Source organism: Xylocopa sonorina, chromosome 11 (genome assembly GCF_050948175.1).
Source record: "Xylocopa sonorina isolate GNS202 chromosome 11, iyXylSono1_principal, whole genome shotgun sequence".
Lineage (NCBI taxonomy): Eukaryota > Metazoa > Arthropoda > Insecta > Hymenoptera > Apidae > Xylocopa > Xylocopa sonorina.
This window is the reverse complement of record NC_135203.1, coordinates 12,197,982-12,219,667: the sequence shown is the minus strand read 5'-3', so window position 1 is coordinate 12,219,667 and position 21,686 is coordinate 12,197,982. Positions and strand designations below refer to the sequence as shown.

The following is a 21,686-nucleotide window of genomic DNA, read 5'->3' as shown; positions in this document are numbered from 1 at the left end:
AATAATAATAATAATAATAATAATAATAGTAATAGCAATAGTAATAGTGATAATAATAATAATAATAATAATAATAATAATAATAATAATAATGATGATGATGATGATGATGATGATGATGATGGCGACGACGACGACTACGACGACGACGACGACGATGACGATGACGATGATAATAATTACCTACTGTTCACTTAGTTATCGCGTTCCAATTTTACGCGAATATCGCTCGTGGATAATCGATTGATTTTCTTGCGCGTCTGCATTCTCTTCTGCTCCGAACGAAGGTAGTTCTGCTTTCGTAGCTAATTGCAAAGCGTGGAACCATCTGGAAATTGGACGAAACTTGTAAACTGCAATGTTGACGATATTACGAGAGAACGTATATATACATGTACAACTGCGCGTAGAAAATAAGGAAGCATACTTCTCTTTGTCTTCGTCCGATGAAGCTTGTAGATAGTAAATTTTCCTAGAGTGATGTATTTTAAGGGCCTTGGATCTGTCCTTGGAACTGAGGGGATCCTCCACCGACAGCTCGATACCTTCCGTAACGATGAAACCAGGCATGGGAGTCGCTGTCAGAGCCGTATTTTCGAATTCAGACTTAAACGTGTACAGAACAAAATCTACGTGTAATGCGAACCATCGTCGTGTCCAAGGTTTGCTCGCTTGAGTTTTCAACATCAAATATCCGGATATAACGGAGAACGCGTTTGCTGAAACTTGCAGTAAACTCTGTACCGGTGTGGACGGAGACGTCGAAGGGGGTGATTTAACAAGAGGTTGCGTTAGAGCTTCGTGACACAGGCGACAAACTCTCATGTTCTTATTGTCCTCGAATAATAACTTTTGATTGGAACATTTACCACAAATTACCTGTAATAAACAAGCGCAACAGTTAATGAGAAGAGTTACGACAAAGGGACCGACGAATCCGTGTAACAATCATCGGTATAACAAGACAAGAACAAGTTCTTACTATTCCGCATGCTCTGCAGTTGTGTTTCCTTTTCATTACGGAAAATATTGCCCCGCATATCATGCATCTGGACACATCGTCAGTCTTTACGATGAGCGTCTTAACGTCGCCGATCTTCAGACTTGCTTTTCTTTTCATCGTTTCCTGCATAGTGTCGAACAACGCGTCGAGCCACGCTGCTTTCTCTTCGGCCGTATGCGTGTACAATTCAACGCTCTTGTCTTCGTCTCTTATGTAAAAAGTATTTGCTGTTTCTAGATTGTCACCTTGGATCACGTGCAAATTCTCGATCAGGAATTTAGCTCTCAGTCGATACAACGATCCGGGTATCAATCTTATCGAGCAGAGTAATAACAAGTCGCTAAACTGAAAAGCAAAAAGAAAATACGCAACTTTTCGATCACTAGAGTTTTACTCGACTCGCTGGTCCGGCTATAAAAGTGTTAACGTACCAGAAACAAATGCCTTTCCTGATGATCACCGCTCCTTGCTGAAATTTTAACGATACGACCTTCTTTGATAAGCTCCCGCGTCGCGCTGACTAAATCCGTCGTACCGTATATACTTTCTTGTATTTCGAGAAGCTTTTTGAATTTGTCAATCTTCCTCATTGCATCGTTCGTGTGATTAGCAGCAGTAGATACTAATTCCAACGCCTCTACGAGAAATAAAGCCGTCACTGTTTCGTTTCATTCTACTTAAACGTGCTCTCCGCTCAGTAGAAACCGTTTAAATAGAAACCAAAGTAACTCATCGAATCGAACGGAACTCGAAAGATCCTTACTTTTAGTGTCCTCGTAATCAGCACTTTCTTCCGCGAGGTTTCTCAAGTAATTTTTCAAGAGCAGCTCGTATCTTGGTAATCTTTGTATAGGGCTCAACATGTGATGGGACAATGATAAATTGGCACACTCGTCCAATTTTTCAATCTCATTGATAATCGCGGCAAATCTGGCGACTTTTGTCTGGTAGGTTTGTATCAAGTTCATGGCATAATCGAAATTCTTTACATATTCCGTGTACATTTTAAGGAAAGGCGCAAAGTTTTTCATTATATCCCCGATTCTAGGATCCGATTCCCAATTTTCCATCCTCCCTTCGAGTTGAGGTAACAGAAAATCGTTGTGGAATTTGTAAATCGATTTGATGTTGGAGAACATGTGTTGAACAGTGTCAGGTGTGAACATAGGATGCGCTCTATTCTCTTGGTCGATTTTGAACTGGAACACCTGATCGATCAATCGCAAAACGTTTACGTAATTCCTTTCGGTGGCTAACAATTCTTCGGCAATTCGACGTACTCTTTTCCCTTTAGTGTCCAAATACACTATACCGTCGAGCAATTTTGGCTCTAATATCGAATCGTTGACACGATTATCTCGCGCAACTATCGCGCAATCTATTTCCGACGATTTTATCCCTTCTGGTTCGTCCTCGCTTTCAGACTCGCTTATCGTATACGACTCCGCCGCGTATCGACAGGAGTTTCTATCCGTGGCTAGATATCTGGATACGCGAACATTGTAACAATTGTAACTGTTTAAATTCTCTCTTGTAACAAACTATTTCAAACTGCTTTTACTTCCTCAAAATAATGTAAATAACGTACCTACTGTTTCCATATTCGAATATGGTAGAGACGCGAGACACTCGTACAAACGGCACATCCATCGAATTCTCTTCGTTTTCTTCAATGTCAACGCGATCCGCTGAACTCTCCGCTGACATTTCGAACGATTTAAACTGCGAGAAAGATGTGATTTGGTTAAACGAACGACCATCGTAATTCTCCTCTCTCTTGTCTTCGGATATTGCATCGGGACAGCTGGAATCGTTATCCGGACAGTCGATCGAATTGTCGCCAGCCAGCTCTTGGTCTGTCGCTTTGTCAGGTTCTAATTCCGTGTAGAAGGTGCTGTTCGAAGCTTGTCGTTTCGATGCAAACATCTTGAGCGTTTTGCTGAAATCAATTCTAAAGTCTGTCGATTTCATAGGCAGCCTCGTTGTCCATAGCGATATGTGTGTCGATTGGTCTTGTTGCATCCTCAGAGAGTTAAACTGTAACTGGTGCAAAGAACGTGTCAGAGAATGATATTAATCTCGTAAATATTGTTACACGTATGCGGATTCATTCACAATTACCTTCATTCATAGATTCGAAACCATTGTCGGTACATGTAACATAAAGTAAGTTTACAGGAGGTTTGGTCGAAAGTATGCACAGCTGTGCACCCGTCGATCTTGATCAAAAAATTTACATACATCAAATAAAAGATTTATATCCCCGATTGTACAACAAATTTTCCTATCAATTTGAAGGGAACAGGCTATTTTAATATCCTGTTTGGATATTCTCCGACAGAGTTTCTCTTCATTCTTGCTCTCCGTCTCTGTCAAAGGAGTGTCTATCGATAAAAACGGTTAAGTAATCATCGTTATGTAATCACAACAGAACGAAGACGGTTCAAAAAATGAAAATAAAATGAACAAAATTGAAGAAGATGTTTAACTTTGACTTTGACCTGTTTATGCTGATATGGAACAAATATTTAATTGGATTGATTTTAGCGAATTTCCCGACAAACACAGACACACGGACATGCACACGCACACGCGCACACACAAACACACTGGTGTCCAATGAGAAATAACGACATCGAACGGAGCTCTATTTCCTATTGGTGGACAGCCGTCGACCTGAATTTGATGATGTCTAGAAAAGTGCCCAGAGTACCTCGGCGAACGAAGCTTTCTATCCAATGCTGACCAGCATGGAGAAAGGAAATAGAATCTCTAGCAAAATATGGGAATGTTTGTGCGTCGTGCTCCGTGATTGGTCAATGTCTTTAATTTAATGACTCGTTGCGATAATTCGTATATAGATCCTCCCGAATCGCATCGTTTCACAAAGGAGGAACGTAGCTTGAAATCATTTCAGGAATCGTTCCTTAATCTCTGACGAGATAGTATGCGGTAAGTAGGATCGTAACATTACGTTCGCGCGCGCGCGCGTGTGTGTGTGTGTGCGAGAGTCGCGCGTAGGCTGGCCGGATGGGCGCGCGCGCGCGCGCACCGATGCGTACGCGAACGCGAGGGGAAACGATGCTCGATGTAACGATGTAGAGGAAGTATGAAAGAGTTAGTTTTGTTTAATAGTCGATGGTTTTTTCACTATTTTACTCGATAGTTTTTGTTCGAAGAGCGAGCAATCGAAAATATATCTAAGAGTACAATGAAATAGTTATGTTGCCTTCGACTGGTTACTTTAAAGCTATCAACTGTCCATTTTACGAGAGTGGTACATGCGATAGACCTTACTGTCATTTTAGACATTCGAAGCGAGGTAAGTATTATAGTTTAGTCGTTCAACTATCATTCTTTTAGGAGGTAGGATAACGCGTGCATGCGTATTCTGTACTGTCCGAGAAGGTTGCTTGAGATTTCGATTTCAATAACGTTTCTACGATAACGAGTGATGCGCGAGTTAATTGCATCAATTTGATTGACGGTTTATTTGTAGAAGATGCGCTGGTCACTGCGGAGACGACAGAGACGGTGGAAAACCATTCCACGGGTCAAGTTCAAGAAACTAAAACTACTGGAACGGTAACATTTGATTTAAATATCTTATAACGCTTACTTAGAGAGGGAGAGACTGCTCTAGAAATTTTTGATTATCGAATCGGCACGGTTCTGGGTAAATATCTTTCTTGTCGGAATGTTGTTTCTCAGGTGGTTGAAGAGTTGAAACCAACTTTAACCTCTGGATCGTCCGGTACGTTGGATAATATCGTAGCTAATACAATGGAAAAGCGAACGGATCCGGCGATGCCTGTTAATAAGACAGTATCGTGCATCTATAATCCGACGCCAATTGCGGAATTAAAGAAACGTCATATACCGATAGTATCCTACATGCCAACCAGAGAGAGTAGAATAGCGGTGAAACGTAAATGTTCCCTGGATGGAAATAAACGTTGGCTAAGCGTGGACGGCGATCCTGCCACCGATCTATCTCAAATTGGTGACGTTAAATATAAGCCTACCACGATAATCAATTCGGAAGCTCGAGATAGCGCGCAAAGTTACATACCTACCTGTAAATCTGACCCAGCCTCGTCGAATTTGTACAAGGACGGTAGTTCGAACGACTATTTATTTAAACTTAGGGAAGCGTATTATCCAAAGTGTAAAAAGAGAAGGGAGGAATATGTCCCGAAAAAAGTGAAAGCACCATTAAAAACAGCCGATGGGTTAAACGAGTCTAAGCTGAATCATTTTTCGAGAGGTTTCGATATGATCGACGAGGTAGTTGTACGTGCTAAATCAATCTCTGACTGCCTACCGAGATTTAGCGAGGCATCGCAAGATTCTTGTACAGATGTAGAGCCAAAATTCTCCGACGACGACATCGACGACGAAGAATACGAAGATGGCAACAGTCGGGAGGACAGCGAGGATCGTAACCGCAGCGATGGGAAAGAAATTTTTCAACGGAATTACTCGATTGAGAATGAAAATCTGTACACGCGTTCCCCAAAAGCCAATGTCGACTCCAATGCGTACGGTAACGAGGAAAACGGTGAAAAACCAAAATTTTCCAACTCGCGGTGCGAAACGGATAATATACTAACGAAGGGAGCAGAGTTTGATAAGACTGCGGTCAATAACGCGAAGGAAAGTAAAGCTAAGGATAAGAGTGGAAAGTACGAGAACAGGCATGCATCGAGCGAATCGAAAAGTTCGACTTCTCGTCAAAAAGATACAAGCAAAAACAAAAACAAAGGCAAAAGCAAAAGTAAAAGTAAAAGAAGTAAAAGCAAAAGTGAATATAAAAGCAACGCGAGGCACGAGACTAAGGAATCTGAGGATAAAAGATACGACAAGGATAAAAGTAGATTTAAAAGTCGAGAAAAGTATGAAAGGGGAAAGGAGAGGGATGATAAGACGAGGAGTGAGAGTAGAGAGAAAAGAAAGAGCGAGCGAGGGGTGGCAATGGTGGTGGTGGAGGAGGAAGAAGAACACGAGGGGTTGCGAAAGCATCGCGGGTATTCAAAGAATTCTTCGAGAAGCGAGAAAGATGTGAAAAATAGTAGCGGCGAAAGGAGACGAAAACGTTCGAAGAGTGATCGTGGATCGGATGATAAAGCGATTGAAAAATCGGCAAGCTCTTTAGAAAACATTCGGCCGAGTTTAGCGGACGGCGTTGACGAGGAGAACGAGGATTATCAGGACGACAGTGTAGTTGTTGGGGGGAACGTTGACACCGATGTAGTTTTCAGTACATCCGATTCGGATCACGACGTACAAGAAGAGTGTCTGAAGATATTTCGGGTATGTATTTATTTGTTTAATGATATATCGTGGATTCGTTTAAATTGGAAATGTTTTCGAAAGGAATATCAAGTACCGGAACGAGCAAAGGCAGAGGAAGAGAAGGCGAGGAAGGAGTCATCGTCGATGCTGCGCGAGATAGGAAAGGAGCAGAACGAAGAGATTGGCAAGAGAAGAGTGGCGCATCCGTCGGCAGCCGTATGCGTCACCAGGCATAGCGGGACTAACCAAGAGGCAAGGAAATATGTGTATCCCCAACAAAAGATGTATGAAAGATGGCGTTTGATACGGGATGCCGTAGGAGAAAAGACTGGTGGTGCGACTAGTAGTAGCGTTTCGAAGGATATGCATCGAACGGGGAGCAATAGCGAATTAAAATTGAATGGAAATGGTAAGAGTGAAGAAATGTGTAAATCGTAAATTACGTGTAATAAGTAAGATACGATGTCTAATGACACAGGTCGCGTCAGAATCGCTCATGTGCCGTACGCGAAATCGTTGGCGATAGAAAAGAGGAAAGTGACAGGAGATGGGGGAAAATTGGTTGAGACGAAAGGCACGGATAACAACAAAACAGCTGCGCAAACGGCGAAAAGCGGTATACGCATCGCCCACGTTCCGCAAGTGGTGCGTATTTGTTGTTGCTCCCTCGTCGGCTTCGGAATTGATCGTGTAAATCGAGTGTTGTTTCAGGTTCCCCAGTTAATTCGCCCTGAACCGTTGCAAGTGACCACGCAAAAGTTTCCTTTAAACGTTCGTCAGTATTACGTGAATATGATGCACGATGTGTCCGTATTAATTTATACGAACGGCGAAGACGCGGCACAGCGCGCCGTTAAAGAAGAATACGCTTGTCACGAAAGATGCAAAGCGCTAGCTGTTTATAAAAATTCGTGCATGCTCGCCGCTCATAGGCTTCGAAAAGAAGTCGATCAGAATCCGTCGTCGGTGCAAAATAGTGGGATTGCAACGACCACGCCAGGAAGTAGTAGTATGGTATCCCACGAGGCGGTACTCGCCGGGAAAGGAAAGGGTAGTTGGAGCGTTCTCAAGACAAAGAGGTCCGTAACAGAGTTCAGGGGTGTGGCTCTTTACGGTATGTTAAAGAAATGGATAATGACGGAGCAACAGCTCCGTGACAATGGATTTCCTCGTCCACATCCGGACGGTCAGAAGGTAAAGAATCGGAAGAAGAGAGTAAGGACGGAAGTCGGGGTAAGGACGAAAATGAATCACGGTCTTTCGATTGCTACAGGGTCGTGCAAAGGTCTACGTAATCAACTCACGAAATCAAAGTGTTCTGTCAAAAGTGCCTAACGAGAGAGTTTGTAGTCGATGCGGTCAAGCTTATATCGTCGATAAGCAAGGATTTGCATCGCAATCACAAAATTGTATATATCATTGGGGCAGAAAATTCACGATCCGAGGTGAAGGCAAATACAGTTGTTGCCAACAGTACGGTTCCGCGACTGGTTGTTGCGACGCGAAGACGCATGTTTGGGACTATACGGATTACGAGAATCTTCGTGGTTATGTGAAAACCTTGCCGAAAGGTAAAACGCAAATCTCTCTCTCTCTCTCTCTCTCTCTCTGTCTCTCTCTCTCTCCCTCTCCCTCTCTCTCTCTTTCTTTCTACTTTTTTTCTTTCTATTTTCTCTCCGTGCCCGTTGCTGCGAATCTTTTCGTTCATCCAGCATTGGTTGTTTTCTATTTTAAAGATACACCAATCGAGGAACAAGGAACGTATGCGCTCGATTGTGAAATGTGTTATACGACTCAAGGTTTAGAATTAACCAGGATAACCGTTATCGACGAGGATTGTAGTGTAGCATACGAGACGTTGGTTAAGCCAGAAAATCCTATAATCGATTATAATACAAGGTAAAAGAAACCCTTCGAGCGTCCCTTCTCTTCTTAATTTCCTTTGCTACGACTTGGAAAATAACCAACAACGACGTCGTTGGGATCGACTGTACAGGTTTTCTGGAATTACGGAAGAAAGTATGAAAGATGTGACGACAACGTTACTGGATGTTCAAGCGACGTTACTGACCATGTTCTCAGAAAAGACAATACTCGTGGGTCATAGTCTCGAAAGTGACTTCAAAGCGTTAAAGCTTTTGCACGATACCGTAGTTGACACAAGCGTAATGTTTCCGCACAAAAATGGATATCCGCAAAAGAGAGCTTTGAAGAATCTCTGTTCTGAATATTTAAGGAAGCTTATTCAGAATGACGGTTTGTTCGGTGTTCAGTTTATCTGTAAAACTGCTTCCGATCGAATAAAAAGTAATTCTGAGAAATTTTAATGATGTTACAGTTGGTGGTCACGATAGCAAAGAAGATGCTCTCGCTTGTATGGAATTGATTCTCTGGAAAGCAAAAGAGGAAGCAAAGTTACAATAGAGGAAGGTACAAGCACTCTGTCAGACTGAATCGTGTACAGCTTCTAGTTTTACGGTTCCGCGGCACGATGATAATCTTTTTTTAAACTACCGTATGCTACCGTATGTTGTATTATAGTTTTTCATGTATAAATACACGTGATATACATGTGTCAGACTGACTGTAGAATTCGATTCGTTCGATATTAGCAGTTAACAATCGACCCGTATAATACAACCGCAACTGTATAATAATACAATCGCAAAGTTATTTTCTAATCTTTCTAATGTCCAAGTTGCGTTTCCATTTGTTATCAGTTTTAGTCGCTGTTTTCGTTTCGAATAAACTTTTCATCCGTTTCGTTTTGCCGGAAAAATGCACGAATCGCCTCCGGCGTTGATATCCACGGTGTTGTTCGTTGGTCTCTGTAATATCTATGTATATAGGCAGAAGAATACTCTGCGTAGACGAAAATATAGGATATCGCATGATCGATTAGGATTACTGGTTGGATAACAAGAAGAGAGGATGAGGATAGAACGCGAATAAAACGGTAAGTTAGAAGAAAGAGAAGAAATTTGTTCAAACAAAAGAGAATACATTCGATTCGTTCATCAAATTTTATTATATAAAACTACAGTTTGTGATGTTTCTTCGTTCAAGTGTGCGTTCAATTGTTTTGTACCAAGGTGACACGTCTTACCATTCGAAAAGGACCGTTTCAAATCGAGAACTTTGAGAACGCGTACACTTGTTAGAAAGAACAGGTACTATATGACGTGGATAAGCGAGCACTTGGCATTATTTGCGCGTCCATGAACGGTGACAGATGTTATTCGCTTGTCATCCTAAATCACTTTTCATTAGCACCGTATTAAAAATAATCATCCATCGTTTTTTCCGTTCGCATATAGACCGCGCATTGTACTGTATCGCGCGTTATTCTTTTGCTACTTGACCTTTCGGTTTCCTTCGCCCATTTCAAGCTCTCCTAATCCTCTCCTCTTCGAGACGAAATTGCAGGAAAATATTTCGCTATTTTCGTATACCTAATTACCTGATTGTTGGCACGTATCTCTGCTCGACACTTTACTTGCATTTCGATCCGTTATACGTTCGCACGTTTGCTTTATACATATGTTCTCTTCGAATTTTTTCTAGCGTAACGGGCACGATCATCGGAAGCTAAGCGTGTACGAATGGAAAGAACGTTACAGCATTTGTTCGTGTCGGGTAAAAAATAGTGTATCTGCTTCCTTGAAACAAACATTATTGTCAAGATATATTTATAGCCTAATTCTTTGCGTGATTTCTCTACTGTCCTTTACAAAGTTTCTTTCTTTACACGCGGTCGCGTGTGCCTTGCCGTCTAAAGAGAAAAAAAGAAACAAGTACATTTGCATCGTTGATCGAACATTGTATATACAATAGATTTACACCTTTGACATTCCTAAAGGAAACTCTGAATGCGTAATCGTTGCGAGGTATCGAATAGAATAATCTCGAAGTTCTGCATCTGATGGAAACACATGTACGTGTTCGCGCGTGCAGTGGTCGATAATCGGCTAGCTTCGGTGGAAGACTCGCGGAATTATGGCGGATCGTAGCATTCTCGTGTCACATAACTATTTTATAGCGACGTCTATCTACATTGCATATATACCAACTTGGATAATGTCGATGGAGAATGCGTTACATAATATATATGTATATAAGTATAATGGATTTTACAAGAACAGCCGTGGAAATTCTCAAGTTTTTCGAACCGCTCGAAATTAATTGGAACCCCATCGTGTACGAAGGTAACGCTGTATACTGACATTTTATTGACGTTACGAATTATAGCCGTATATCTACGTATATGCATTCCTTCGTAATGTATTCGTCTTTGCCTCCGATCGATGATGAGAGAAGAAAAAAAAAACCACCAACAACAACAACAACAACAATAACAACAACAACAGTAGCAGCAGCAGCAGTAGCAGCAGCAGCAGCAGCAGCAGCAGCAGTAGCGGCGGCGACGACGAGTGTCCATTGTTTTTAATAACCCCAACTAAAAGCTAAACCGTTTCACTTTTCGGTATTTCAAACCCCCTTGGTTCCTCTATTTCTTTTTGAATCGTACTCGATTCGCGTCGGGGGGCAAACGTTCGTCCAGACGGTACGAGAGGCGATTCGAAATAAATGGTAAATCGAGGATTATCGTTTGAGATTGAAGGGAAATAGGTTTTGCACGAGCAAACTTACTTAAACGAGCCAGTGCGAATCTTTCACGGAGCAGCGATGGTCCGATCGAAATCTTGATCGCCAACGAGATAGAGGAATTGGAAAGCGATCGCCAGCAAACTGATACCCAGTAGATCCCCCATAGCCGTGAGATATGGAATCGCCGAATTGTCGGGATCAATCTTTCGCTTCCACATCCAATGTATCATGATATAAGCAATGTAGAGGAGAGCTGCGACTTGCAGCATGGCAGCGCACAAATAAACAAAAACGAAGAGAGGTGTCAGCGAAGTGTTGCCATCCTTCATATAGTTAATCAGATAAATGAAAATTATATGACCTGGTATAACCATCGCCATTAGAACTCTGGTCGTTCTCGCGTGCGTACCTGAGGAAGAAGAAGAAGAAGAAGAAGAAGAAGAAAAAGAAGAAGAAGAAGAAGAAGAAGAAGAAGAAGAAGAAAAAGAGGAAGAAGAAGAACGATGCGATAACGAACGCACAATGTTTGGGATGTTTGTTTAGTTTAGTAGACACGATACCTTTGCCGAAAAAGTTGGCGATAGGTGTGATGAAAATAACGGGATGCGTGTGCCCGGGTGGTATTAGAAGCGTTCCCAGTTCCGCTTGCTTATGGAGGGCTGTCGATATTCTGCTTGCTTGAACAGCCACCAAATTTCCACCGACACCGTTGATCACCGGTTGGAAAACGGTCAGATTTTCGAATCGCGAGACCATGAATTCTAATATCAGACCACCGCAACTGTAGGCAATAACGTGTCGTGTTTTAATAAGGATTAATTGACGATTGATCGATCGGTAAACGCTCACCTGCTGATCAACATAGCGATCATTACAGGGGTCCATCCGGAGTAAAGGACGTCGTTCGTGTACTTGTTCCTCTTGGCGATCCAGACCCAGAGCGGCGTGACCAGAACGTAACAAGCGATTACGAGCGGCGCTAGCCAATCCTGTTTATTTATCGATTCGTAAAGAACCGTCGAGATCCAAGAGAGTAAAGCCAAGGAGGTGATGTCTCCGAGGCTGGCGGCGATCGGCGTTGCGACGTTATCCGGATTTATGTGACAGTGGCGGGAGAAAACGATCACTCCTGCGGTTATCAAACCGAGAACGAAAGAGGCCAGAGAGGCTGTGACCAGGCTGCTCGCACACAATAGGTAAGCGTGATCCAACGAGATGGTACCATTTCGAAACGCCCCCATTACAATCGCCACCACAGAGCCGAGAAATCCGACTACTATCGCCTGGCACTGCCAACACGAACTGATCTTCTTTACACAAATCAATCAAAAGGCTAAGGAGCAAAGCGATTACGCGTTAAGCTTTTAATTGAGAAGAAAATAATAGTATAAATAAAGTGAACAGTTGTTTTATGAGTATGATCGATATGTACGAAGGCGCGACGTCTCGCTCGTCGAAGGTCGTTGTTTACCGTTGACGCATTGAACGCGTAGTCAAATAAAATCGTGGCGCCAACGATAAGACGGCCGTAAAGACAAAGATCGTGATGTCAAAGTAAGTAAATGTCTGATATTGAACAATTTTAATGGTTTTACAGGAGATTGGAAATAAAGCGTTAAAAAGCGTTTGAAGGCGAACGAAAAAGTACAGAGTGTCGAGAATAGAACTTACTTGAATTAAAACAAGATTTCCAACGATCATGTACCACTGCTGCTTCGGTGTATCCATATGTCCGAGATTCGCTTGAGTCGAAAGACGAGATGCCAGAGTCATTTCCAAGTTCCCTTTCAAACCCAAAAGTGCTGGTACCAAAATGATCAGTTCGCTCACCTTTTCAAACACGACCCAATGCTGCGGAGCGAAAGAGGAGCGATGGTGAATCGATTCGAAGAGGGAATAATAAGAGAAACGGAAAGGAAGGTGATCCGTACTTGAACTAAATCTAGAACCAATCCAGCTCCCACCATGCCAAGGCCAGCGATCAGAAACGGTATGAATACTTGAATAGTGATAGCCAGGTAAGATTCAAGGGGTTCGTCTTCGTTTACGCCGTAAATGTTACTTTCGGCGACAACGTCTGGAAGGCGGCCGCCGCTATCGGTAGTTCCCTCGTCGAAGATGGGCACTTGAACGCAATCCTCCTCGACGGACTTATCGGTGGTAGGTTCACCCGCGATAGTATTGGTTACGTCAACGTTGTTAACCCCGACGACGGTGTCCATCCATGCGTTCGCATTTGTGCCGATCCCCACACCCGTAACCGTCACCATACTGGTTGTATCGCCGTTGATCGAAGTTGTTGTGCTCATCATCGCGTTTGTTACCGCCGATCGAGCGTCTATCATCGGCGTTACCCTGTGGGAAGTTTGCTTTTCCGAAAGCAACGGTTCTTTACACGGATCACTGTTGAAAGCAAGCATGCGTTTACTTGACTAATAAATAAATAAATAAATAAATCGGGTATAATAAAGCATTGGTTGAACATACTTTTCAAATTTGGCTACCGTAACATCGACGTGGGTGTGCTTGTCGGGTGGTAGTCGTACCGGATGTTGCCGCATCTGGTCCTCTATCATCTTCTACTGAGGACCCCGTACGACTCGCCGTCACGGATATATAGCCATTCTCCTTTGAGAATGATAACGCCTGTCTAAATGTTCGCACGTTGTCGTTGTATTTCAGGACAAGAATCGGGCAAATTACGTAACCAGCGAGGGACGATATCTCTAGTCTGATTCGTTTGGAACCACTGTAAGTCACGTGGAGAATTAAAACGCGCGACGTCGACTAGGCCGATACGGTGGTTAGGTAAATCGAATCTAGCGTTGCGATTTTTCCAAAACGTGTTATGTTTAGCTCGTACCAAACGTTTCTCGATTCGATGATTCGACGTTTATCGTTGCTCGATACTTTTGATCCGTTTGCTTTTCCCACTCTATCCATTTCGTTGAACGCAACGATCCCTTCGTCGTTTTCCATTCTCTCGTATATCTTTACCACTAGTCATTTCGTAGAAACGTTCGTAATAATCGGTTCTCTAGAGTTTCTAGTCCATCCCGCAATAGTATGGTAATCGTTCAAACGTTGATCGTGTTTCTCAAGTTTCGATGGTATCGATCGGAAATGAATCTCGACTAAATTTATGCTTCAGGTAGTCGATGTGTCGTTAAAGTCAACGTGAAAGATTTTCACAATCGAAATTTACCAACTAATACCTTAACGACGAGATCATCATCCCCTACAAAATGTTTTTCAAATGTATTACAAGTATGAACCGTCGGACGAACAAGAGTGGGAGGTGGTATTACCATATATATGTATACACAGATATATACATACGTATACAGACACACACACACGCGCGCGCGCGCGCGCGCACGCACGACACATATATATATATATACGTGTATACGTGTATATGTAGCGGCGAGGGATGGAGAAAGATGGAGTTGGAAAAACTAGGAAAAGTGTTAGTTTTTTACCAGTCGTAGAATCTCGATTAACGTCCCTGCTGTTTACGTAAGGTACACTTGTCAGAGTGAAAAAGAAACTTGGTTCGGCTCGTAGTTGTAGGAAAGAAACACAGGTAGAGAAATAAATAATCATGCTCGAAGAAGGTAGATCGATGTCGGGAACATGTCATACCTGAGTATTCTGATCTTTCTGAGGAGATCCTCGACGATGTATCGAACCTTGACCTGATTCATAGACCCGAGAAATTTGATTTGATTTTGAATGTTCTCAAAACTACGTGTTGGTTCTGATAAAAAAAAGAACAATTTCAACCGTCGTCACGCATTTGGTAATGCAAGGCTGATGGCCCGATGCGAGGCCGTTTCACGCTATGGTTACATCGCGACTGATCTCGAGCGTGCATCACGCTTGTCTCCTTAAAACTCGCTCGGGACGTTTACCGGGAATGTACGCTAAACGGAGCAAGCGCGAATTTATCGATCGTCACCTACCTAAGTAAACCTTGATTACCCGCCTGTTTGCCTGCCTGCCTGCCTATCTGTCTATCCATCTATCCATCTATCCACCTATCTGCTTACTTGCTCGTCTATTTGCTTGCCCACCACCTATTTATCTATTATCTTCCATCGATGATCAATTTTCTTTATTCTCTTATATATTAGTCTCTGATGCATTCTATTGTTTTTTCTATTCTGTTTCACTTATTCATCTAATAAAACTCTTTTTGTCGCAACACCCCATAACCCGTTTTAAATTTAATCTCGTATCGTTAATTTTCTTTCGCATAATTGGATAATCAATCACAATCGAATCTAGCAAACATCTAATCATGATTATCGTTCATCGTTGCCACAGTGGGGACGAAACATTGTGTCTGCTTCATCATTGTTCACGGTTTCACCAATACCGATAATATTAGTTATTTATACAAATTTATTCGTCTATCAAATTTCGCTAACGGTTGCGCGAATGCAATTTGCATTGTATTGTTTTGTTATACAGATTATATATATATATGTATATATGGATGGATGGATGGATGGATGGATGGTTGAATGGATGGATGGATATATATACCTTATCTATCTCCTAAAAGACCGGTTACGTAAGATTTCTCTCTCTCTCTCTCTCTCTCTCTCCTGCGTTTAGTCGTTTACGAACCGAGCGTTTCACTTCGACATTGAATTTCAACACTCTCGATCAACTGTCGCGATACAGATTGCGATCGAAGCATGTACTTCCCGCATTTTATAACCGTTTAGGGTAACGTCTCTTACGTATCCGGTTGAACAGCTCGTGTGTAATTAAGGTGATTTTCGTATCTTTTCCCGGTTTTAATCCTTCGCGATGTTTGCCCGTAAAATAACGAGGAAAATTTAGCAAATAAGAAAAACTTTCCACACCTGAACACAGTTATGAATGGCAGTCGGTTTCAAAGATGCACGTGTAGTATAGATAACGTTGTTAACTGTTTCAAATCGCCCTGTTGCAACATTTTCTGGCATTCTCATCGTTTTCGCGGGATTCGTACCATGAATTAATGGGGAACCGGTTGGAAAAGATGAGCAAAAAAGGATCAGGCGAGAATGCGCTACACAGAAAAAAGAAACGTATCGGCGATAAAGTTTCCGATTAGAAGATCAATCGATTCGTTCGTTTTAACGAAACGTGTGGAACGAACGAATTGGAAGGCAGAAAGAGAGGGGGATAGGAAAGGATGGAGGTGGAATATTCATATCATAATTGTAATACATTTTACGATATCGATTGTAACGCATGCATGTGTTCTGCGAATCGTTTGTGCTGATATTTTTTCTACCAACGACATTGTTGGTTAATTGTACAATATATGCACGATTAGAAAATGAAACGTGTACTGCAACATTCGTGTATCGGCATTTGCAAACATTACCGTTTAACGTTAGCGTTAGCGGTGCGCGAGTACGAACCACTTCCGTAACATATTCACAAATTGATAAATTACTCCACGTGTTTAAGTTCGACCATGAGGAGTAATAACTTAACATACGTTTGGATACTCGATTCCCGTGACCCGAGGGAAGCATGCTTTCGATCGCATCCCTTTCGATTACCAATGGAATGTCCAAGAGTTTTGTCCCCTTGATCTTATTATAGAGTGCTGTATACCCAGGTGCAATCCCAACTATAATGTAGTTGCACGCGTATCGTACTATTATTGTAGATCGTAAAGTGAAACGATGATAAACAGTGGAGGAATACCAACTAATTAATTAATTAATTAATTACTATCGAAGAGTGACCGGTAGTTTGCGATCCGTTCTGTTCTTCTACACCAATATCTCGATTCAAACTTGCAACAACGATTTACACATGCGTGTATACATACGTAATGTACTATTTTTAGTTTGCTATACAATCACATGTCTCGCGTATAATAATTAAACGTAATCGAGGATCGTAAGCAAAGAATAAAAATCGATGTACGTATGCATGTATAAAGGATGTATACAACGTACGAGCGGAATAAAATAAATCGCGGCAGACGATGAAGAGATAGTGTGGATAATCCGAGGACGACGATCGTCTTGGTAGATTTTTATTTGTTTGATCGCCTTTCGATCGGTGTCATCGCTGCCCCAGGTGCCGTTATAAACGAAATGTAGAAACATGTGGTTAGGTACGTATCCGAATTCGACCGATGATGCAATCGATCCAATACTTGCGACACTCTCTCCCTTTCTTCCTTGGAAAACTTGAAAGCTACCGCGGCGGTGGCGGCGGTGGTGGCGGCTATAGGGAGGCTAACGCGACAACAGTATTAGAAAACGACTCAATCAACCAACGCGATAGATGAAATCTAAAAGGCTCCGCCGAGAGCGAGGTGATAGTTGGCACTGACAGATCCAACTATTTCATTGACCGAGACAGGCTGATGTGTCTCTCGACTACACTTGGTCGTTTCGTTTGTGCATACATATATATATGATATATATATATTATATATATATATGCATATATATAAGTATATATATATAAGTATATATAGATATATATAATACATACATTGCGCGTGTACAAATCGTTGAATGATGTCTTCTGTACATGCACAACGATATTGTAACGGTAGCGGTATCTGTTGTTGTCGTCGTTGTCGTCATAGTCATCGTCATAGTCGTTGCCGTCGTCGTCGTCGTCATAGTCGTCATAGTCGCCGCCACCGCCGCCGCCGCCGCCGCCACCGCCGTCGTCGTCGTCGTCGTCGTCGTCGTCGTCGTCGTCGTCGTCGTCGTCGTCGTTGTCGTTGTCGCTTGCACGCGTTTCTACGGATCTACTAGCCTCGCTTACGTTATATTATCTCTTACAAACCTTTATGTCCTATTCGTAACTCGATTGTACCGATGTCGTACGAAAGAAAGACACCGTACCTACACAGATCCAGAAGCAGAATCGAGCTTAACGCGTACCATGTTATACGGTGACTTATATAGATGTAGATAGACGCAACTACACGCAACATCTGTCCTCTCGTACCTTTCGTTTTTTCACGCACCTACATGTACATACACATTTCGCGTACGCTCGCGCGTGCATGCGTACAATGTGTTTACGCGCATTTGACCATTAAGATTTATCCGTTTATATAGTTTTCGAAGAGAGATAATAAAGATAGAATGGAAGAAACGATCTGGAAATTATTAATGATCGCTAACGAGGTGACTAAACAAGACATAGTGGATAGTATCTTGAATATTTTTTGGCACATCATAGCAAAGGTGTGCATCGCACATCAATGTACAGGACGAGTCGTTTTTACCCGTAACGTATAAATTTACTTGTCATCTGTTTCTGCATAAAAAAATGGTTCAAACTATTTGTTACGCTTATCATTTGAAACATTTTCTTATTCGGCAAACGGTTTACCAGTTTACATGCGTAGAGTCGAATTTATTTCGACTAATAAGTACAATAGTTTTGGTAAAAAATATTTGAGCACTTCATTTTCGTTAATTACGATACCGTCGAACATTATAAACACTTATAAGAACGTGTCCGATTGATGATATTTATTTGCGTTTAATTACGTATTTATTATATACGTAGGTTTGTGCACGCACACGCGTAATTATACACGCGATATTTATAAGGATGATTTCAATCTGAATCGAGTGTAGGCGTAATATGTTTCGCTTAATAGGAACGTGGAAAGAAATTGAACGGGCACATTCGACCCTCGATACACATATGTATACACATATACTGATATCGTATAAAATCGTCAACGAACGTTGAGTTTTCCTACACACGTAATAAACATTTCACGCGAAATCTGCGGATAAAAAATGTCGATCAATCTCCGACGTCTGAATCGCCGTCTCCAATGGCATAAAGCACGTGAAACGCGATTCCTAATAACGCCGTTCCGATTAAATCACCAGCTGCAGTCAAGTATGGTATCGCAGAGCTATCTGGATCCATTCCTCGTGTCCACATCCATACCACCATCAATTGCGTGATGTACAACAACAATATTACCTAATGACAAAACGAAAACGCGAATATGACTACTATATATGTATACGCTGGTGTATACTACAGGGTAGGCTGTAATAAATCGGCAAAGGTCCCGAATTTTTATAGTTTACACTAAATAAAAAAATCTGCCAGTATGAAAGATTCAAAACTGGTGAACAAACTTGTCAACGTCAAGCTACTCATGCCTCCATCCACCCTGTAGCACTATGTGATATAGGCATACTGTTGACATACGATCGACTATATAGTTACCTGTAGTAAAGCAGAGGTCAGATAAAATGTAAGAAATATAGGGGTAAAGGAAGTATGTCCAGCTTGAAGGTAACTGATGGTATAGCCAAATATTAAGTGACCAGGTATCACCATCGTTAGCAGAACTCTAGCAGTCCTTGCGTGTCCGCCTACAACTCGTTTGCTTTTATATACTTCACTTACATGTTTGTCAATTATTATTATTATTTACAGTTATTTGAACATACCTTTAGTACAGAAAACGTAGAACGGATTGAAACGGATAACTGGTACTTCCTGGCTATTGGATCGATACTTTCTATGCAAAGATGTTGATATTCTGCTAGCCTGAACAGCGGCCAAATTGCCGCCAACACCGTTTATAACTAATTGAAATACTGCTATACCTTTGTAATTGGATATTGTGTAATCTAGTATTAAACCACCTATGCTAAAAGTAAACAGAGACATGGTTGTAACGCGAATGGTAGTACTCGTCCATGTTTATGCGAAAAGTGAAAAGTGAAAACCCATAGAGAAGAAATGAATGAAAGAAAGAAAGAAAGAAAGAAAGAAAGAGAAAAAAGAAGGAAAGAAACACCTGCTAATTAACATGGCACATATGACAGGTGCCCAGCCGTAATCTAATATTTCCTTAGTAAATGGATTTCTGGCTGCTATGTAGCCCCAAACAGGAGTAACGATTATATGAAATAGTATCAACGTAGGCGCTATCCATGGTGCATATTCTGAAATAGTGTTTCAAAGGTACGATCACAGTCATGGAACGTCTTTGGTTACCAGGCATCTCTTAATGAGTACGATTCGCTTTTGTTTCTATACGAATTATTGTCGTGTTATTCAATACATACATGTTTACCTGTTGCTCTATAGAGGAGAGATGCTATGCCTGAAAGAAGCATCAGAGTTGTTAAATCCCCGAGAGAGGCCGCAATTGGTGTCGCTATATTATCCGGATCGATATTTATCTCTTTGGATAACAATATGACCGCAACCATTAACAAACTCAATAAAAAACTTGCTATGGATGCAGTAACTAAGGCACTGGCGCATAACAAAAGCGCGTGATAAGTATCAAATTGTGCTTCTGGTATCCAACCAAGTATGACAGCTGCCAAGGAAGCCAATAAGCCAACTACCGTCGCTTGACATTGTATTAGAGCAAGATTTCCAACGATTAAAGTCCAACGCTGCTTCTTCGTGTCCATATGTCCAAGATTTGCATGCGTCGAAAATCGGGAGGCCAGTGTCATTTCCAAATTTCCTTTCAAACCGAGCAACGCCGGCACCAATATATACACTTCGGACACTGTTTGGTATACGGGCCAATGCTACCAAAGACGTACACGTTTAGTTGTCAATTTACACGTTTAATAGTTACGTTATAACACAGCAATTCTGCATTCGTACCTGTACAACGTCGAGCAGCAAACTGGCAGCCACCATACCGAAACCTGCCAATAAGAAAGGCACGAACATTTGGATGGATACAGACCAAACGTTCTCCCTGTCGTCTTCTACTTGTTTAGACTGACTGTCTCGAACTAGCAATCTCTTTGTATCGTCGTCGTTGGTGCAATCGTGATCGACAGGCGGCGGTATAAGCCGCTGCGTATGTTCTCGGTCGCTTTCTGTTTCTTGGTCGCATTTTACTCCAATTTCCATAACATCAGAAATACTTGACCTAAGCGACTCATCACTGTCCAATCCAACCATTTGAATTTTGCGAATTTTCTTTTCAAATCTTCTGTACTTGATAGTCGAGATATAGCTATTTTCATACACCTTCATTCCTATATTATTATTAACATGGTACATTCTCGTACCACTCGATAACTTTTCAAGTTATACTACACCGAAAACTGCAATGAAACAAAGAAAAAGGAAAGAAAAGAAAAGAGAGAATACTCACTGTTATTCTTCGGAAACAATTTGATATAAGTAAGACTGTGGTTTTACGCGTGAAATTGGCCGATTGCCGAAAATAATTATTATATTTTCAAAACTATAGTATAACTCTTAGTTCGGGAATAAAAGGGTTGTAAACTGATGTACCTTATTTACAACAAATGGAAAAATGGTATTTCCTATGGAATTCCATATATAAAACATTTTCAACATTATTCGAAACAATCTAGCTGATTGGAAGAGATTTAACTTTTGGAGGTAAATTTCTGAACGCGAAGCATAAAAATATGTGTTTTCATGTTGTGTGGAAATATAACCTCGTTACAATGCAACCTACCTTCAGCATGTATAATATATAGGAATACGATTGCATATTCGTTCAACGTTCAACCACGTGAAGGCGTTATTTCTCATTGCCAGTTGAAAACGCAGCAATTATACATGCAACGCGTAATACGTTGTTACGTTAATATCTCGGAAACTGTAATTAAATACCCGAAGATAAAATGTTGGATTTGAATACTATCCTCCCGAACCCATCGTTTTAATTTCAAGTCTAGCTAAGCAGTTACTCTAATACGATAGATATGCTCGAGTTCTTTCTGATCAACATATTTGCGTGGATTTTTAT

The 21,686-nt window shown here is 41.5% G+C and overlaps 5 protein-coding genes across 8 annotated transcripts; 2 read left to right on the top strand and 3 right to left on the bottom strand.

The window, feature by feature from the left end:
* Positions 1-178: 178 nt before the first annotated feature.
* On the bottom strand, positions 179-3,034 carry LOC143428974 (FYVE, RhoGEF and PH domain-containing protein 4). 2 transcript variants are annotated; one of them, XM_076904289.1, is made up of 7 exons: positions 2,592-3,034; positions 2,284-2,488; positions 1,767-2,211; positions 1,435-1,640; positions 983-1,348; positions 428-879; positions 179-328 (listed from the first exon to the last, which is right to left on the bottom strand). In XM_076904289.1, exons 1-7 carry the CDS (start codon positions 3,023-3,025, stop codon positions 199-201), a joined length of 2,238 nt encoding a protein of 745 aa, XP_076760404.1. In that variant the 5' UTR covers positions 3,026-3,034; the 3' UTR covers positions 179-198. The 2 variants fall into 2 exon arrangements, with proteins under 2 accessions (XP_076760404.1, XP_076760403.1); XM_076904288.1 differs by having other exon boundaries at positions 1,767-2,488.
* Positions 3,035-4,046: 1,012 nt separating this feature from the next.
* LOC143429323 (uncharacterized) lies at positions 4,047-5,784 on the top strand. Its single transcript, XM_076904860.1, has 4 exons — positions 4,047-4,325; positions 4,503-4,588; positions 4,715-5,688; positions 5,745-5,784. The coding sequence occupies exons 1-4, from the start codon at positions 4,226-4,228 to the stop codon at positions 5,782-5,784; spliced, it is 1,200 nt and encodes a 399-aa protein (XP_076760975.1). The 5' UTR covers positions 4,047-4,225.
* Positions 5,785-5,955: 171 nt separating this feature from the next.
* LOC143428975 (RNA exonuclease 1 homolog) lies at positions 5,956-8,878 on the top strand. The gene is made up of 8 exons (XM_076904290.1): positions 5,956-6,316; positions 6,380-6,707; positions 6,777-6,943; positions 7,010-7,492; positions 7,572-7,869; positions 8,035-8,197; positions 8,295-8,554; positions 8,637-8,878. The coding sequence occupies exons 1-8, from the start codon at positions 5,978-5,980 to the stop codon at positions 8,720-8,722; spliced, it is 2,124 nt and encodes a 707-aa protein (XP_076760405.1). The 5' UTR covers positions 5,956-5,977; the 3' UTR covers positions 8,723-8,878.
* Positions 8,879-10,939: 2,061 nt separating this feature from the next.
* On the bottom strand, positions 10,940-13,952 carry LOC143428976 (solute carrier family 41 member 1-like). 3 transcript variants are annotated; one of them, XM_076904292.1, is made up of 7 exons: positions 13,770-13,952; positions 13,394-13,655; positions 12,838-13,309; positions 12,578-12,757; positions 11,756-12,216; positions 11,467-11,687; positions 10,940-11,315 (listed from the first exon to the last, which is right to left on the bottom strand). In XM_076904292.1, exons 2-7 carry the CDS (start codon positions 13,480-13,482, stop codon positions 10,972-10,974), a joined length of 1,767 nt encoding a protein of 588 aa, XP_076760407.1. In that variant the 5' UTR covers positions 13,483-13,655; positions 13,770-13,952; the 3' UTR covers positions 10,940-10,971. The 3 variants fall into 3 exon arrangements, with proteins under 3 accessions (XP_076760407.1, XP_076760408.1, XP_076760409.1); XM_076904293.1 differs by having other exon boundaries at positions 11,756-12,213; XM_076904294.1 differs by having other exon boundaries at positions 11,756-12,195; positions 13,770-13,951.
* A 4,714-nt stretch (positions 13,953-18,666) lies between these two features.
* LOC143428978 (solute carrier family 41 member 1-like) lies at positions 18,667-21,463 on the bottom strand. The gene is made up of 7 exons (XM_076904297.1): positions 21,393-21,463; positions 20,558-21,009; positions 20,007-20,478; positions 19,728-19,875; positions 19,375-19,577; positions 19,148-19,296; positions 18,667-18,895 (listed from the first exon to the last, which is right to left on the bottom strand). The coding sequence occupies exons 2-7, from the start codon at positions 20,963-20,965 to the stop codon at positions 18,710-18,712; spliced, it is 1,566 nt and encodes a 521-aa protein (XP_076760412.1). The 5' UTR covers positions 20,966-21,009; positions 21,393-21,463; the 3' UTR covers positions 18,667-18,709.
* Positions 21,464-21,686: the final 223 nt, after the last annotated feature.